The 13,921-nt window shown below is 35.5% G+C and overlaps 1 protein-coding gene across 6 annotated transcripts; it reads right to left on the bottom strand.

Moving 5' to 3' along the window:
• Window positions 1-280: 280 nt before the first annotated feature.
• LOC137813578 (haloacid dehalogenase-like hydrolase family protein) lies at window positions 281-13,600 on the bottom strand. 6 transcript variants are annotated; one of them, XM_068615913.2, is made up of 12 exons: window positions 13,148-13,600; window positions 12,058-12,309; window positions 11,859-11,954; window positions 11,427-11,610; window positions 11,219-11,302; window positions 11,038-11,138; window positions 10,764-10,856; window positions 3,801-3,872; window positions 3,435-3,554; window positions 3,303-3,353; window positions 1,018-1,206; window positions 281-652 (listed from the first exon to the last, which is right to left on the bottom strand). In XM_068615913.2, the coding sequence occupies exons 1-12, from the start codon at window positions 13,490-13,492 to the stop codon at window positions 485-487; spliced, it is 1,755 nt and encodes a 584-aa protein (XP_068472014.1). In that variant the 5' UTR covers window positions 13,493-13,600; the 3' UTR covers window positions 281-484. The 6 variants fall into 6 exon arrangements, with proteins under 6 accessions (XP_068472014.1, XP_068472015.1, XP_090156622.1 ...); XM_068615914.2 differs by having other exon boundaries at window positions 11,219-11,287; window positions 13,148-13,578; XM_090300496.1 differs by having other exon boundaries at window positions 11,219-11,283; window positions 13,148-13,578.
• Between the last annotated feature and the right edge of the window lie 321 nt (window positions 13,601-13,921).

Raw genomic sequence — 13,921 nt, 5'->3', positions numbered from 1 at the left:
CTTCACATAAGCTAAAAAGAAGGAGGATACTAGTGGCAATAAAAAAAAGCTAGAAAGTACGTAAACAGAGATAAATGAAGTCTGCATGGGTACATTTGGAACATCAACACTAGTTTAGCCTTGGAAGCTCTCAACAAAAATGCCACGACCCACACAATTTATTATTTCATGGCAAATGCATATATATAACCCAAATAAGATTCATCAAATTGTTCGCAGTAACAAACTGGATTTTTCATCATAATTCCTATTGTACCAGAGGAAGCAAAGATGACATTCCTTTGGGCATAAACCCTGTGAAACCTTCATAAAAGAAATATTAGTGCAAATTATTGTGATGATTGAGATAAACGATGACATGGTATACTTTCCTCAGCTTCAACATTTTGTGAAAGAAAATAAATGGGAAAAAATAATTAATCAGGGGTGATAGCTTAAACCCCTAAAGAATTTAAATGAAATGTTCATTGTAGCCTTCCTTGGCTCAGAATGCATATCTATAGATGGCATCTGCCACACCGTCTTCATCATTGCTTAAACCAATTACGTTAGCCACAGCTTTGGTCTTTTCTGATCCATTACTAAGTGCGATGCCTAGAGAAGCCAGATCAAGCATCTCCATATCATTTTCCCCATCACCAATAGCCATTATCTGTGTTCAATATAATTGGGGCAAATATCAAGACAGAGAATACGCACAAATAAATTGTAAGATTGACCCCAAAAATTATCAGTTAATGTTTTGTCCCCTGACTCAAAGGATGATAAATAAAATTCCAAAGATGTGTGCCACTGTAAGCCAAAAGCAATCACTAAATCTTTCATGAAAATTTTGGCTAGAATCTAACAGTTTTAATTAAATTAGATCGGGAAAAATGTTATGCAACGTCATTCAACTACTATATTATTTTAAGTTGAATATTACCACCCTTTCCAGATGGGAGTGAAAAATGTTACTATCAGAGTCTGAGAGACACAATGCAATCAATGTCAAAGAAGAACTCATATTTGTGATACCTCCTTAGCAGTAACCCCCAAATGATCTAGCAGCACTTTTACTCCATTCCCTTTTGATGTTCCCAAGGGTACAATTTCTAGCATGTCAGGCACAGCTTGAACAACAGTGGCACGACCTTTTGTTGCATCTGACCAGTATGGCCGCAAGGTATCAGCCACCTTCTCGGCTGTGTCTAAGAAAATCATTTTCTGTAGAATCAAAATGTAAATGTCAGCAATATCTACATTTGAAAAATGAACGTGAGCTACAACCACCAAGCCATTTCTTACTACATGGGATAGGCTACTCATTACACATTTTGTATTCACATTTATAGTTTTATAATATCATCAAAGTGCTTTCACATACCTTATTGTCTACATTTATACCTTTTCTTGTCATTAGTAATAAATTGATTTTAACTCATTATCTTTAACTAATATCACATTTGTCTACTCTTTCGGACATAACTTCTTTTGTAGATATTATTTTTCACTGATTCGAGGTTTATTGGATTCTTCATTTGCAAGGATTTAGTTTTCATAAATGATTTGCAAGATTTGGATTTTTCTTCTATTTTTAATAACTTTGTAAAGTTGAGACAGATATACTGAATTTTGTAAACTGGACTACATTTTGTTTGAACATTTCTAATTTGGTTTGAAGCACATTGTGTTCTCTTGCTTTGTTTGATAAGCGAAGTCTTAGTCAGACAATACACACACAATTTTAAACTAATGTTCACAAAATTCTTTATAAGCTTATTATGTGTTGCAAAGAATGTTTTCATCTTCATGTCTAGCAAGAAGATCTCGTAAAGCTCTTGTTTATATCGAAGATCTCTTGAAGGGCGCACTAAAGTTGTCCTATGCCAACAAGCATACTAATGCACCTTTTGTCAACTTTGGAAAGACTATCTGCCACATATGGTCTTTTGTCTACCGACCGATTATTCCAACATCGAATGCTACAAATGTCACAAATATGGTCACTATGCGAAGGATTGCAACTCCGACAAATGTTATAATTGTTGTAAAGTAGGGCATTATGCAAAAGATTGTCGAGCCCATATAAAGATAGAAGAAACAACCAACCTAGCCTTGGAAGACGAAACGAATGAAGGTTTTCTCTTGATGGCTCAAACTGAAGTCAATATTAACAATGACACTCTGTGGTACCTCAACTTGGGGCAAGCAACCATATGTGCAGTCACGAGTACCTATTCAAAGAGATGCAAAAGATTGAAGATGGTCATGTTGTCATTTGGAGATGCATCAAAGGTGGAGGTCAAAGGCCGAGGTATGGTTTGCTACTTACAAAAAGATGGCTTAATTGGGTCACTCCAAGATGTTTATTACGTACCAGACCTCAAGATCAACATTTTGAGTATGGGGCAACTCACAAAGAAAGGTTACTCGATTTTTTTAAAAGATCGGCTACTACACTTGAAGAACAAGCAAGGGCGTTTCGTTGCTCAAATCGAGATGGGAAGAAATCGAAGGATCACCGGGTGACACTTCTGATTGTGCCCGTGTTTGTCAGCAGTGTGTGGGAAGTGGAGGTTGAATAGAAGCAACTACAAGTGCTAGACAACAATGCACATTTTGCCTCTTTTTTACAACAATGTACTATTCACACTCACTATTTCATCCATATTTCACAAGACTACTATGATCCTCCATTCACCATTGGAACTTTTGTCAATGAGTATCATGCACTTCACAAGCTCCAAGCAGTCAACCAACCTACATCACTTGTTTCAGTTATGGCTCAATCTAGTAATCCTATAGCCTTTTTTTTAGTCCTCCTCCTTTGGACCTTGGATACTTGATTTTGGTGCCTCAAACCATATAGTTGTAACCAATCTTATTTTTCCTCCTTTACCTTTTTGGACTCCCTGCCTTTTGTTACTCATGCAAATGGCTCTCAGATTAAAGTTTGGACATCAGACAAACCCTCTTCCTCAACATTCTTAAGGATCTAATACCAAAAAGAGTTTCTCAGCTGTTACAAAATTGTGTATTTAATCACATATGCAAATCGTTTATTTACCATCATTCAAAGTGTAATACAGAAAATCCTAATAATAGCAAATAATGGAGAATATCCCTAATTATCAATTGTACATAATTCTCTAATTACTAAGATCAAATCACATCTTTTACACCTTTCCTCCACTATTGGCTTGGGATACCTTTAGTGTACAATAAAAATTGGCTTCATATGATAATGTTATCATTCAACATCCATAAATACATTAATCAGAAGATGAAACAAAAGAGCAAGGGTTTGCCTTAATGAATACCTGTATCTCGGAAGAAGCCAATAGATGTTCAACAGATGGCATGACCTCAGCCTGTGAAGTATTTCTAGGTAAGACACAATAAATGGCAAAATTGAATGTGATAAAGCATATAAAATTCTAGAAACGAGGTACCTTCGGTTCATGGTATATTGTATGCAATGAATCAACAAGCGGATCATGAAATAGGGTTAAGCAACGCCCTTCACAAAATGCAATTAGCGGTACCTTATTCTCCAAAGAGTAAAGACATGCCTATATGTTAAAGAACACAATTATTTCTTTCATTCAATGACAGGAATGAATGACCTGAATTAGTAATCAAATTATTTGAATTTTGGAATCCTCAATCTTATTGTTATGTAGAAAACTGGCATAAGAAAGTGAGATGGATCAAAAACGTTTTCTTTTTCTCATTAGAGTAAAAGAAGAAAAAAAAAAGAAACTTAAATTCTGAGAAATATAAGTTGGTCACTGAGTTACATAAGCAGAAAATGTTACCTCTCTACAGACATTTAGATCTAAGTTGCTCCTAAATATTTCCTGACCTTGTCTGCCATAAACAAGCAATCCCTGACATCATGTGGTATGGAATATAAGGCACAGTAAAATAAAAGAAACTATTGAAAAGGAAACACTGTGTACAAAATTATAGTCAGAATCTTCATGGTGGTATTCAGTTAAATAATCTAGTGCTAAAGTCATCAATTAATTGGTTTTATCAATTTAGGCCACGTGTACCTTTCAAATTTCTGCAGCAGGGCTTTAAAATCACTGGGGGTGTAGTTTTGGTGACTAAAACTTGAGCTTCCATCAAAGAAGCAATATATTTAGTAGGAACAACTTTTTAATTAAATATCCATGCATAAAACAGTTCACATTTAAATGACAACCATGCTCTAGAGTTAAAACATCAAAAGTACTACTAAATATTTTACTTGTTACTCTAGCTATTCTAATGACCACCGTGTTCTTTAATTAAATAATTAGAATTTGAGATCTCACATAGACTAGAAATGTGACAACATTATAATATATAAATATGTGCAAATCTCACCTTACCAAAACAGATTTGAGAAGTTTGTTGGGCCTATATTTCACTTTCTTAAAACAATTACATTGCACAGAAGAAATAGAGATGACTTCAATTTCTCAAAAGCAACAAACCATAGTCGTTTGCCAAATCATCATAACAACATTATAATATATAAATATGTGCAAATCTCACCTTACCAAAACAGATTTGAGAAGTTTGTTGGGCCTATATTTCACTTTCTTAAAACCGATTTTGTGATATGAAGTTAAACTTAAATTTCACTTACATATCACTAATTAATGTGGGATCTCTAATACACCCTCTCATATCGAGAATTGGACAACTAGAGCATGGGACTAAGGACAAACCCAATAGCAGGTGACTCTGATACCATCTTAATAAACTCAACAAACTTACTAGGATAGGCTCTAAATGACTCTGATACCATCTTAAGAAAGTGGAATTTAAACCTAACTCAATCTCACAAAACCGACTTAGTATGTTGAAGTCTGTACCCACTTATACACTATAATTAGGTTATGTCCCTAGTCAATGTGAGATCTTCAATAGTGAGCATTGATATGTTTGTCCATACTTGATATCCTTTCATTGCAACTGAAAGGAAGTTCACCTCATTCAGTGTATTTGAAATGCTAAAAATGGATATGATTTGGTTTATATATCAAATCTTTCATTTAGAATACTAGCAAGCAAATAAATATTTGATTTTACAAATTTGCATTATAATGATTTAGTTTTAGAAATCTTATAAAGTATAGTGAGATTTGTTGTAATTAAATTGGATTGTTAATAAATAGATTACTTTTTGCAAATGTTAAAATGAAATCTTATTTTCTTATTACTTCCTTTTGTATGTACCTAGCTTTAGAGCAAGGGTTTAAGGTAAGTGCCTTACCTTGTTTTGTAACTCATATATGCATCAATGCAAGCACATCAGTGTGGGAAGAATACACAAATTTTCTCCATCTTATTTATTCAAGTTGGTATTTAGTCTCTCGCCGACCAACATCTTTTGCCTCCATTTTTGTCCTTGTTTCACTGGTTGTTGTTCTTCATCTTTAACATGATTTTAGTAGGTTTTGCTCTTTACTTTTCTACTACTCCAACCATTGCAAAGGCAGAAGTCAACTGGAAGAATTATTTATCTTAGTCTACCTCTGTGGGGTTATGGTTCCATGGTCAATGATATGACCATTTAGAAATTGAAGTCATCTCTATTTCTAATGCAAACACAAAAGACTAACTTTCAACTTCGTATTGTTTTGTGGCAGTCAATTGAGCCTGATGTTTCAAAGATGCTCAAATCCTTCAAAATATGTTTCTTTTTTGGAAAAATGCAGAAGACATTTTTGCTAATTATATTGAATCTCTTCGATACAACTCAAAGAGTAACTTCTCTCAAACAAACCAACAATTATATGGTCTCACATACGACAAAAGCTAGCATTGTAATATAAGTTTGAAGATTTCTATAGGTAGACTCATTAGAGGAACTCAACAAGAAACTTGATAGATATTATATGGCCTTGATTCTAAGAAGCCTACTTTAAGATTTTGATAATGTTCGTTATCAAATTCTAACTTGTGATCAAATCCCTTCTATGGACAGTTTAGTTACTAGACTCGTCAGTGTGCCTAACAATAAAAGATGACAAACAAATTGAAGTTGTTGCATAATCAGGAGAATTATGTTATAATTAAGTGCAGATTCCATTTTATATTTATTAGGACAGATTTGTTAGTGATTTGATTTTATTTTATTTGTACAGCTTTAAACACTCATTATTTTTGGCTTTCATTGCCTATTATTTCTTTCTTTAATTAGGTTGTAAAACAGTCTATAAATAGAGACTGTAATCACATTTGTAAGACAACTCATAAATATATTTCATCTATTTCTTTCCACTTGGTATCAGAGCTCCGGATCTAGGAGACTCTGCTTCCGCAATTTTTTTTTTTTAGCCTTCATTGCTGTAATCATTTTCCTTGACAGCCTTCATTGCTGTAACTTTCTATTTTCCTTATCCTTTCTCCATTGACCACCACCACCACCTTGCACCATTGACCGTTACTGCCACCGCCATTGACCACCGCCGACCACCACCACTGACCACCACTGCCGTCGCTCGCCGAAAACTGCACCGCTCGCCGGAACTGCCACTGCTCGCAGGAAACCGCCGCCGGCTGCCGGAAACCGCCCCCGGAAAATTTTTCCGGCGGATTTTTTTTTTGTGTGTGAACAGGATCAAATTTTGCCAATCTGAAAAACTCAGTTGGTTTTGAACTCTCATGGACTCCCTTAGTAAGCCATCTAGCTATTGTTCCTTTACTATGAGTGGTAAGAGTTCTAGGTTTTTATCCTTTAATGCTTCAAGTACTGAAAATATCTGGATTATAGACTCTGGTGCTACTGATCATATGACACCTCATTCCTCTTCTTTTTCATCCTACACTACTTTATCCGGTAAGCCATATATTACTATTGCTAATGGTTCCACTACCCCCATTAATGGTCGTGGTAACATTCACCTTCAACCTTCATTTCCTTTAAAAAATGTGCTTCATGTTCCCAAACTATCCAATAACCTCTTGTCTATTCAAAAGATTACCCAAGATTTAAATTGTGCAGTGGTATTTTTCCCTTCCCATTGTGTTTTTCAGGATCTTGCCACGGGGAAGACTATTGGAATTGCTAAAGAGCAGGGCGGGCTATATTATTTACAGCATGAAGAAAGTAAAAAGGGTGCTAGACTACAGGCACACACTTCTAATCTTCAGCAAGGTCGTGAATCTTGGTCATCCTCTCAGATATGGCTTCAACACAGACGTCTTGGTCATCCTCCATTTAGTACCCTAAAGTCCTTATTTCCTGTTTTATTTACAAAAGTGTCTGCTGAGTCATTTCATTGTGATGTTTGTCAGTTTGCTAAACACCATCGGACAACTTTTCCTCCCAATGGTAATAAAAGTTCTAAACCTTTTGATCTTATTCATTCAGGTGTATGGGGACCTTCACCTATTCCTAATATCTCGGGTGCAAAATGGTTTGTTTCATTTATTGATGATTGTACTCGGGTTACTTGGATATTCCTCATGAAAGATAAGTCTGAAGTTTTTCACTTGTTTGTAAAGTTTTACAGAATGATTCAAACACAATTTGAAAGTCCAATTAAGAGATTGCGTTCTGATAATGGAAGAGAATATGTGAACCAAAACCTTTCCAAGTTCCTTGAGGAAAATGGAGTTGTTCATGAATTAACCTGTGTGGACACTCCTCAACAAAATGGGGTTGCTGAAAGGAAAAATCGTCATCTCCTTGAGTTTACTCAAGCTTTACTTTTCCAAACATCTGTTCCTAGATCTTACTGGGGGAAGCAATCCTGACTGCCACTTATTTGATTAATAGATTACCCTCTCGGGTTCTAGAGGATGTTACTCATATTCAGGTTATGACCACATTCTATCCTTCTATTCCCATGTTGAATAGTCTTCAGAATCGTGTCTTTGGTTGTCCTGCTTTTGTCCATGTTCATAGTCCTTATCGGGGTAAGTTAGATCCTCGTGCCATCAAATGTGTCTTCATCGGTTATGCCCCTAACAAAAAGGGGTACAAATGTTATCATCCTCAAAGTCGTAAAGTTTATATTTCCTAAGATGTCACCTTCCATGAAACAAAGTCTTTCTTTCCTAGTTCTCAGCTTCAGGGGGAGAGTATTCAAGAAGCTGAGGACCTTGAGTTGCCACCTTTTCCTTTGTTGCAGGATTTCGTTCTTAGGGAGGAAGACAAAGACCCTGCACCAACATCATTACCAGAGAAGAATAATGAAGACAAATATTTTGGAAAACAATACCAGCGAAGGCAACAAGAACCTGTCCTGGTCGAACAACAACTTCAATTGTCTGAACCGGAGGTAAGAACTCATACCAGTGAAACTCTTGAGGACACCTTAAATACTGCTTTTGAACCTAACCTAAATGATTTACCTATTGCCTTGAGAAAAGAAAAAAGATCTTGTGTCAAATATCCTATATCCCAATTTGTGTCTACAGAAAAACTTTCTATGCAGCACCAGAGTTTTCTTTCAGCTATTGATTCTATCAAAATCCCTACATCGGTACAAGAAGCCTTAAAAGATGAGAACTGGATTCGAGCCATGAATGAAGAAATGAGCGCGTTAGAAAGGAATGAGACTTGGGAGATTGTAGAGAGACCAAAAGATAAGAAAGCAGTGGGTTGTAGGTGGATATACACAGTTAAGTATAAGTCTGATCGCACACTGGATCGGTATAAAGCAAGGTTGGTTGCAAAAGGGTACACTCAAACCTATGGGATCGATTATGAGGAGACTTTTGCTCCAGTGGCAAAAATGAATACCGTCAGGATTATTCTCTCCCTGGCAGCACACTTTGGTTGGGCAATGCATCAATTTGATGTTAAAAATGCCTTCTTGCATGGAAGCTTGGAGGAAGAAGTATACATGGAGATTCCACCTGGTTATGGTATTGTTAATGAAGGGAATAAGGCGTGCAGACTTAAGAAGGCCCTATATGGTCTTAAACAATCACCTCGTGCTTGGTTTGGAAGGTTTACTCAAGCTATGGTATCTTTGGGGTACCGACAAAGCCAAGGTGACCATACTCTGTTTATAAAACATTCTCAGAATGGTAAACTCACTCTACTTTTGGTCTGTGTAGATGATATGATTATTACAGGTGATGATGAGATTGAAAAACAAAATTTGAGGGAGAGACTAGCTGCTCAATTTGAAATGAAGGATCTTGAGAAGTTGAAGTACTTCCTTGGGATAGAGGTTGCTTACTCGAGACAGGGCATCTTTATTTCTCAAAGGAAATACATCCTTGATCTTCTCAAAGAGATTGGTAAGTTGGGTTGTAAGCCCACTGGAGTGCCAATAGAGCAAAATCATAGGATTGGGAATGATGAGGAAAACCCAAAAGTGGAGAAGACACAATATCAAAGACTTGTGGGAAAACTCATTTATCTTTCACACACTAGGCCAGATATAGCCTATGCAGTTAGTGTGGTTAGTCAATTTATGCATGATCCAAGAGAAAGACACTTGCAAGCAGTATATAAAATTATTCAGTACTTAAAAGCCTCTCCAAGAAAAGGATTGTTATTCAAAAAGGGGGAAAACTTATCCATGAAAGTATATACTGATGCTGACTATGCAGGATCGATTGTTGATAGGAGATCCACCACAGGCTACTGCATGTTCTTGGGTGGAAATCTGGTGACATGGAGGAGCAAGAAGCAAAATGTAGTTGCAAGATCAAGTGCAGAGGCAGAATTTAGAGCCATGGCTCAAGGGGTGTGTGAACTCTTATGGATGAAGATCATACTTGATGACCTAAAAATAAAATATGAAGCTCCTATGGGTTTGGCATGTGATAATAAGTCCGCTATCAGTATTGCACACAATCCGGTTCAACATGATCGAACAAAGCACGTAGAGATAGACCGACACTTTATTAAAGAGAAGTTGGATGATGGTCTTATAGCCACTGAGTACATCCCTTCAAGACTCCAATTGGCAGATATGTTTACTAAGGGACTTCCCACAAAACAATTCGAAGATCTTACTTGCAAGTTGGGAATGATAGATATACATTCACCAACTTGAGGGGGAGTGTTGCATAATCAGGAGAATTATGTTATAATTAAGTGCAGATTCCATTTTATATTTATTAGGACAGATTTGTTAGTGATTTTATTTTATTTGATTTGTACAGCTTTAAACACTCATTATTTCTGGCTTTCATTGCCTATTATTTCTTTCTTTAATTAGGTTGTAAAACAATCTATAAATAGAGACTGTAATCACATTTGTAAGACAACTCAGAAATATATTTCATCTATTTCTTTCCACTGAAGTTATTGAAACTTTTGCACTGACAGTCCATCGTGGAAGAGGAGGTTAAAACATATGAGGAGCACATTATGGTAGGAGTGCACATCCCAAGAAAATTTTATTCCTTGCATGGCTTTCCAAATAAAGCTACTCATATGCCTAAATCTAAAAAATCAAAATCAAAATCAATTTTTTTTATGAAAAGTACCAAGAATTTTTGAAGTACAAGTTTGAGTACCAGGACCAATGTTCTTCAATACCAAGTGTGTCAACTGCATGCATTTCTTAAGTTGTGGAAGATGTTAGAGAACATTTTGTTAATGTCTTCAGCAAGTTTAGGTAGCAAAACTATTTACAGTAAATTTTGATAGAGCATATCACATAGGCGGTACATGTATGTTAAATTGTAACACAAAAACAAAACGTATGAATATGTAAGACAAGGGATTATAACTAATACTTTCAGCTACATATAAGGACAGCATTTCTAAATCAAGAAGTATCGTGAACATTAAAAAATTACAGAAAAATTACCTGTAAGAAAACCCCAGGAGAAAATTCTGAAACAATGCCATCCTTTCCAGCTAAATCAACCATTTTAAAAATGTCTAACACAGCTGGACGAGCCTATTTCCCAAATTTCAAAAGTAATGATCAGAAAAAATTTCAACCATATGAAAATAAGAAAATATACCAAGCTATACATGGATTAGCAGAAACCAAAAAAATTGATCTCCATTATCCAATACAGAATAAATAATCTATATTAACATGCTACCCTGACAAATCATGGATATATTAATCTTACTTTTCCGGTAGCTATCACAACTTTCACCCCTCTTGAAGATGCCTCTCTCAAAGCATTGACAGTTGTCGAAGAAATTTGACTTTTGCTGTTCAGCAATGTTCCTTTGTACAATACAGAAATCTATTCAAATCCAGACAAAAGATGAAGGAATATCTAAAGTGTATTTTCACTGCAAGCATACCATCCATATCACAGAAGATATATCTGAACTTTGGTTTGTAAAATCTAAGACTTCCTTCTTTCTTCCTGTCTTTTGACAATTCATCTATAAGATTATTTCCCCATATACATTTTATGCAAATAAATACTTCAATTAGAGGGGAAGGTATATAAAACCAGCAAATTATGTATGAGGATTGCTGAGGTGTTTTAGTAAAAAATACAATTACCATCTGAATTGTTTTGATGAAAACTTAAATTTGAATTTGTTTCAGCATCACATGCACTTTTTATTAGCCCTTTTCCTTTCCAATCAAGACTCTTTAAAAGGATTTCCTCCTCTCTCTCCATTTCTACTTCAGCCTCTTCACTTATTTCATGATCAAATCCCAAAAGATGTAACAAGCCATGAACCTGCAAAAAGATGAAGTAAATGATATTCTCAAGCTCGTCTTTCAGTTCACACAACATAGGCATAGTATTAGAAGATAAAATTCCAACTGTTCATTGTATTATATGTTTGAGCTACACACCCACACTGAGAAGAGAATGACACTTCAGCTTACTTTTCACTTATGCTGATGGCAGAAGACAGCTACCATAATCTAACACAATAAAGTTCAGTACCAGACAGGAAATAGTCAGAATATTATGAAACCAACCATGAGGATTCGGATCTCATCAAGAAGAGTGTGCCCTCTTTCCTCTGCTTGTCTTGCAGCTGTCTCAACAGAAATTACAATATCACCCAACATGAGCTGCAAACAATTCATCACGTAGTTAGCATCCAACATGTATGTTTTAAATTTTATTTATTGTCAACAACACCCAATATAATCAGCTAGACAATTCAATTCTTACAATAGGAATCTTGAGCTCAGGTATATGACTTGACATTGAGAGAACATCTGTGGCATGGTCTTCATCTCTCCATTCCTTATTAAGTTTTCGAATAAACTCATCATTGCAAAGAAGTATCGATACCTCAACACTATCAAACCCACCAACATCACTTATAGCAGTGTCTCGTGTTTTATAACCGGAACCTTTCAAACCATCAAAAGCCAGTTTCATCGCCATTGGAACATTTAGCCGAAGCAACTCCGCAATGCTCTGTACCAATTAAAAACAAAGAGGCAGCATAAGAAAGAATAATGCAGAACTCAAATACAAATATCTCTTTTCTTTCACATAAAAAAAAGTTTTAGAAGATATGATTGTAAGAGTTTATATGGAGTTTATTTGAACTTATCATGTAAGTACTTATGCAAGTGTTTCATGAGGTGTATTACAAAGTGGAATCTCCAACAAGGTGTCTCGTAACATTCTAAAAGCATCTCTAATATTACTTTAAACGGCTCCTACCATACTACGTCAAATTTATAAACTTCTAACAACTTTTTACTCCAATATTAAGATCATCTAAGACATGAAATGCATCATAAAACATATTCTCTCACATTATTTGTTTTTTAATCATAAAACCTGTTGAATAAGTGCCTAAGTCCAAAATTCACAAGCAAGTTCACAAGACTTCAATTGGTAAAAGTAATCATGTATGTTGCTACTTTATCTCAAGCTTCATATTAGTTATCCTTCGTATAACTCATTCCCTTTGTTACTCTCTAGTACTTCTCAAACGGAGACCTAAAAGCTGAAAAAACCACACCGCACCTCAAAGTTTCCCATTCGCAAACAGAGCCCAAAGCAACAAATAAAGCATGATCAGGAATCATGAATAAAATTTCTGCATGAATACTTTTAGAACAAGAAAATCCGAAGAAGAAATGAAATAAAATTATCAGTCAGACAAAATTAACAAAAAAACAAACTGAACTAAGAGTGTTTGGATATTAGTTTTTTTCAAAAACAAATTGTTATCCTAAATAACTTTTATTTTCTTCTATTAGAAATCTCTAGCAAACTAAATATTGAGTTTGGTAATGAGCACCAAGATTTCGGGATCGTCAGGCAAATCTTCTTCGAGGCAAATTTGCACGCTGAGTTGCAACTCTTTCTCTTTGTTCTTGGATGCTCTTCGCCTCACCTTCCGATACTCCTTCCCTTCGGAGCGAACTACTGCCACGAGGCGGTGCCTCCCTTCGCTGCGGCACCGGGTGAGCGCATGAAAACTGCGGCCAAAACCCGGGGATTTCAAGAACAGAGAGACGCGGCTAGAGATGGCGCTGTTGGTTGCGGGAGAGAGATGAGGAGGCTGAGTTGCGCACGTGACGACACGCGCCATGGCGTGCAGAGGTGGACGGTGGCAGAGAAAGTGGGAGAAACGGAGAAGCATTTAGGAGTGGAGTTCCCACCAAATGTCTGTTCCTGGTTTCAGGGATGTAGTATAATCGGAACATCGACCTACCCAAGGAAGGAGACAAGAATAAATCTTTTTTATGGTAATTTTTATTTTTTAAAATTCAAGATTTAAGAGAAAAAAAATTTATTACCACACTAAATCTTTTTATTAATTTTTATTTTTAATTAATATTAATCAGCTGAAGTTATGATAATAAATTTGTGGAAAATAAAAAACTATAATAAATGAGGATTGAATTGTAATTTAAATAATTTTTAATATTTTATTTTTACAAATATCATTTAATTAATGACTTCAAGATTTTGCTTTTGATACAAATACATCAAAAACTTTTTCATTTGATATGTTATGAGTAAATAAGTTCTTTGTTTTTCAACTATTAATTTGTTTTTGATTATTAAA

This window comes from Phaseolus vulgaris, chromosome 1 (assembly GCF_051622355.1).
Source record: "Phaseolus vulgaris cultivar YP4 chromosome 1, ASM5162235v1, whole genome shotgun sequence".
NCBI lineage: Eukaryota > Viridiplantae > Streptophyta > Magnoliopsida > Fabales > Fabaceae > Phaseolus > Phaseolus vulgaris.
Note: the sequence above shows the minus strand (reverse complement) of the source record. Positions and strands in the feature narration are given on the sequence as shown.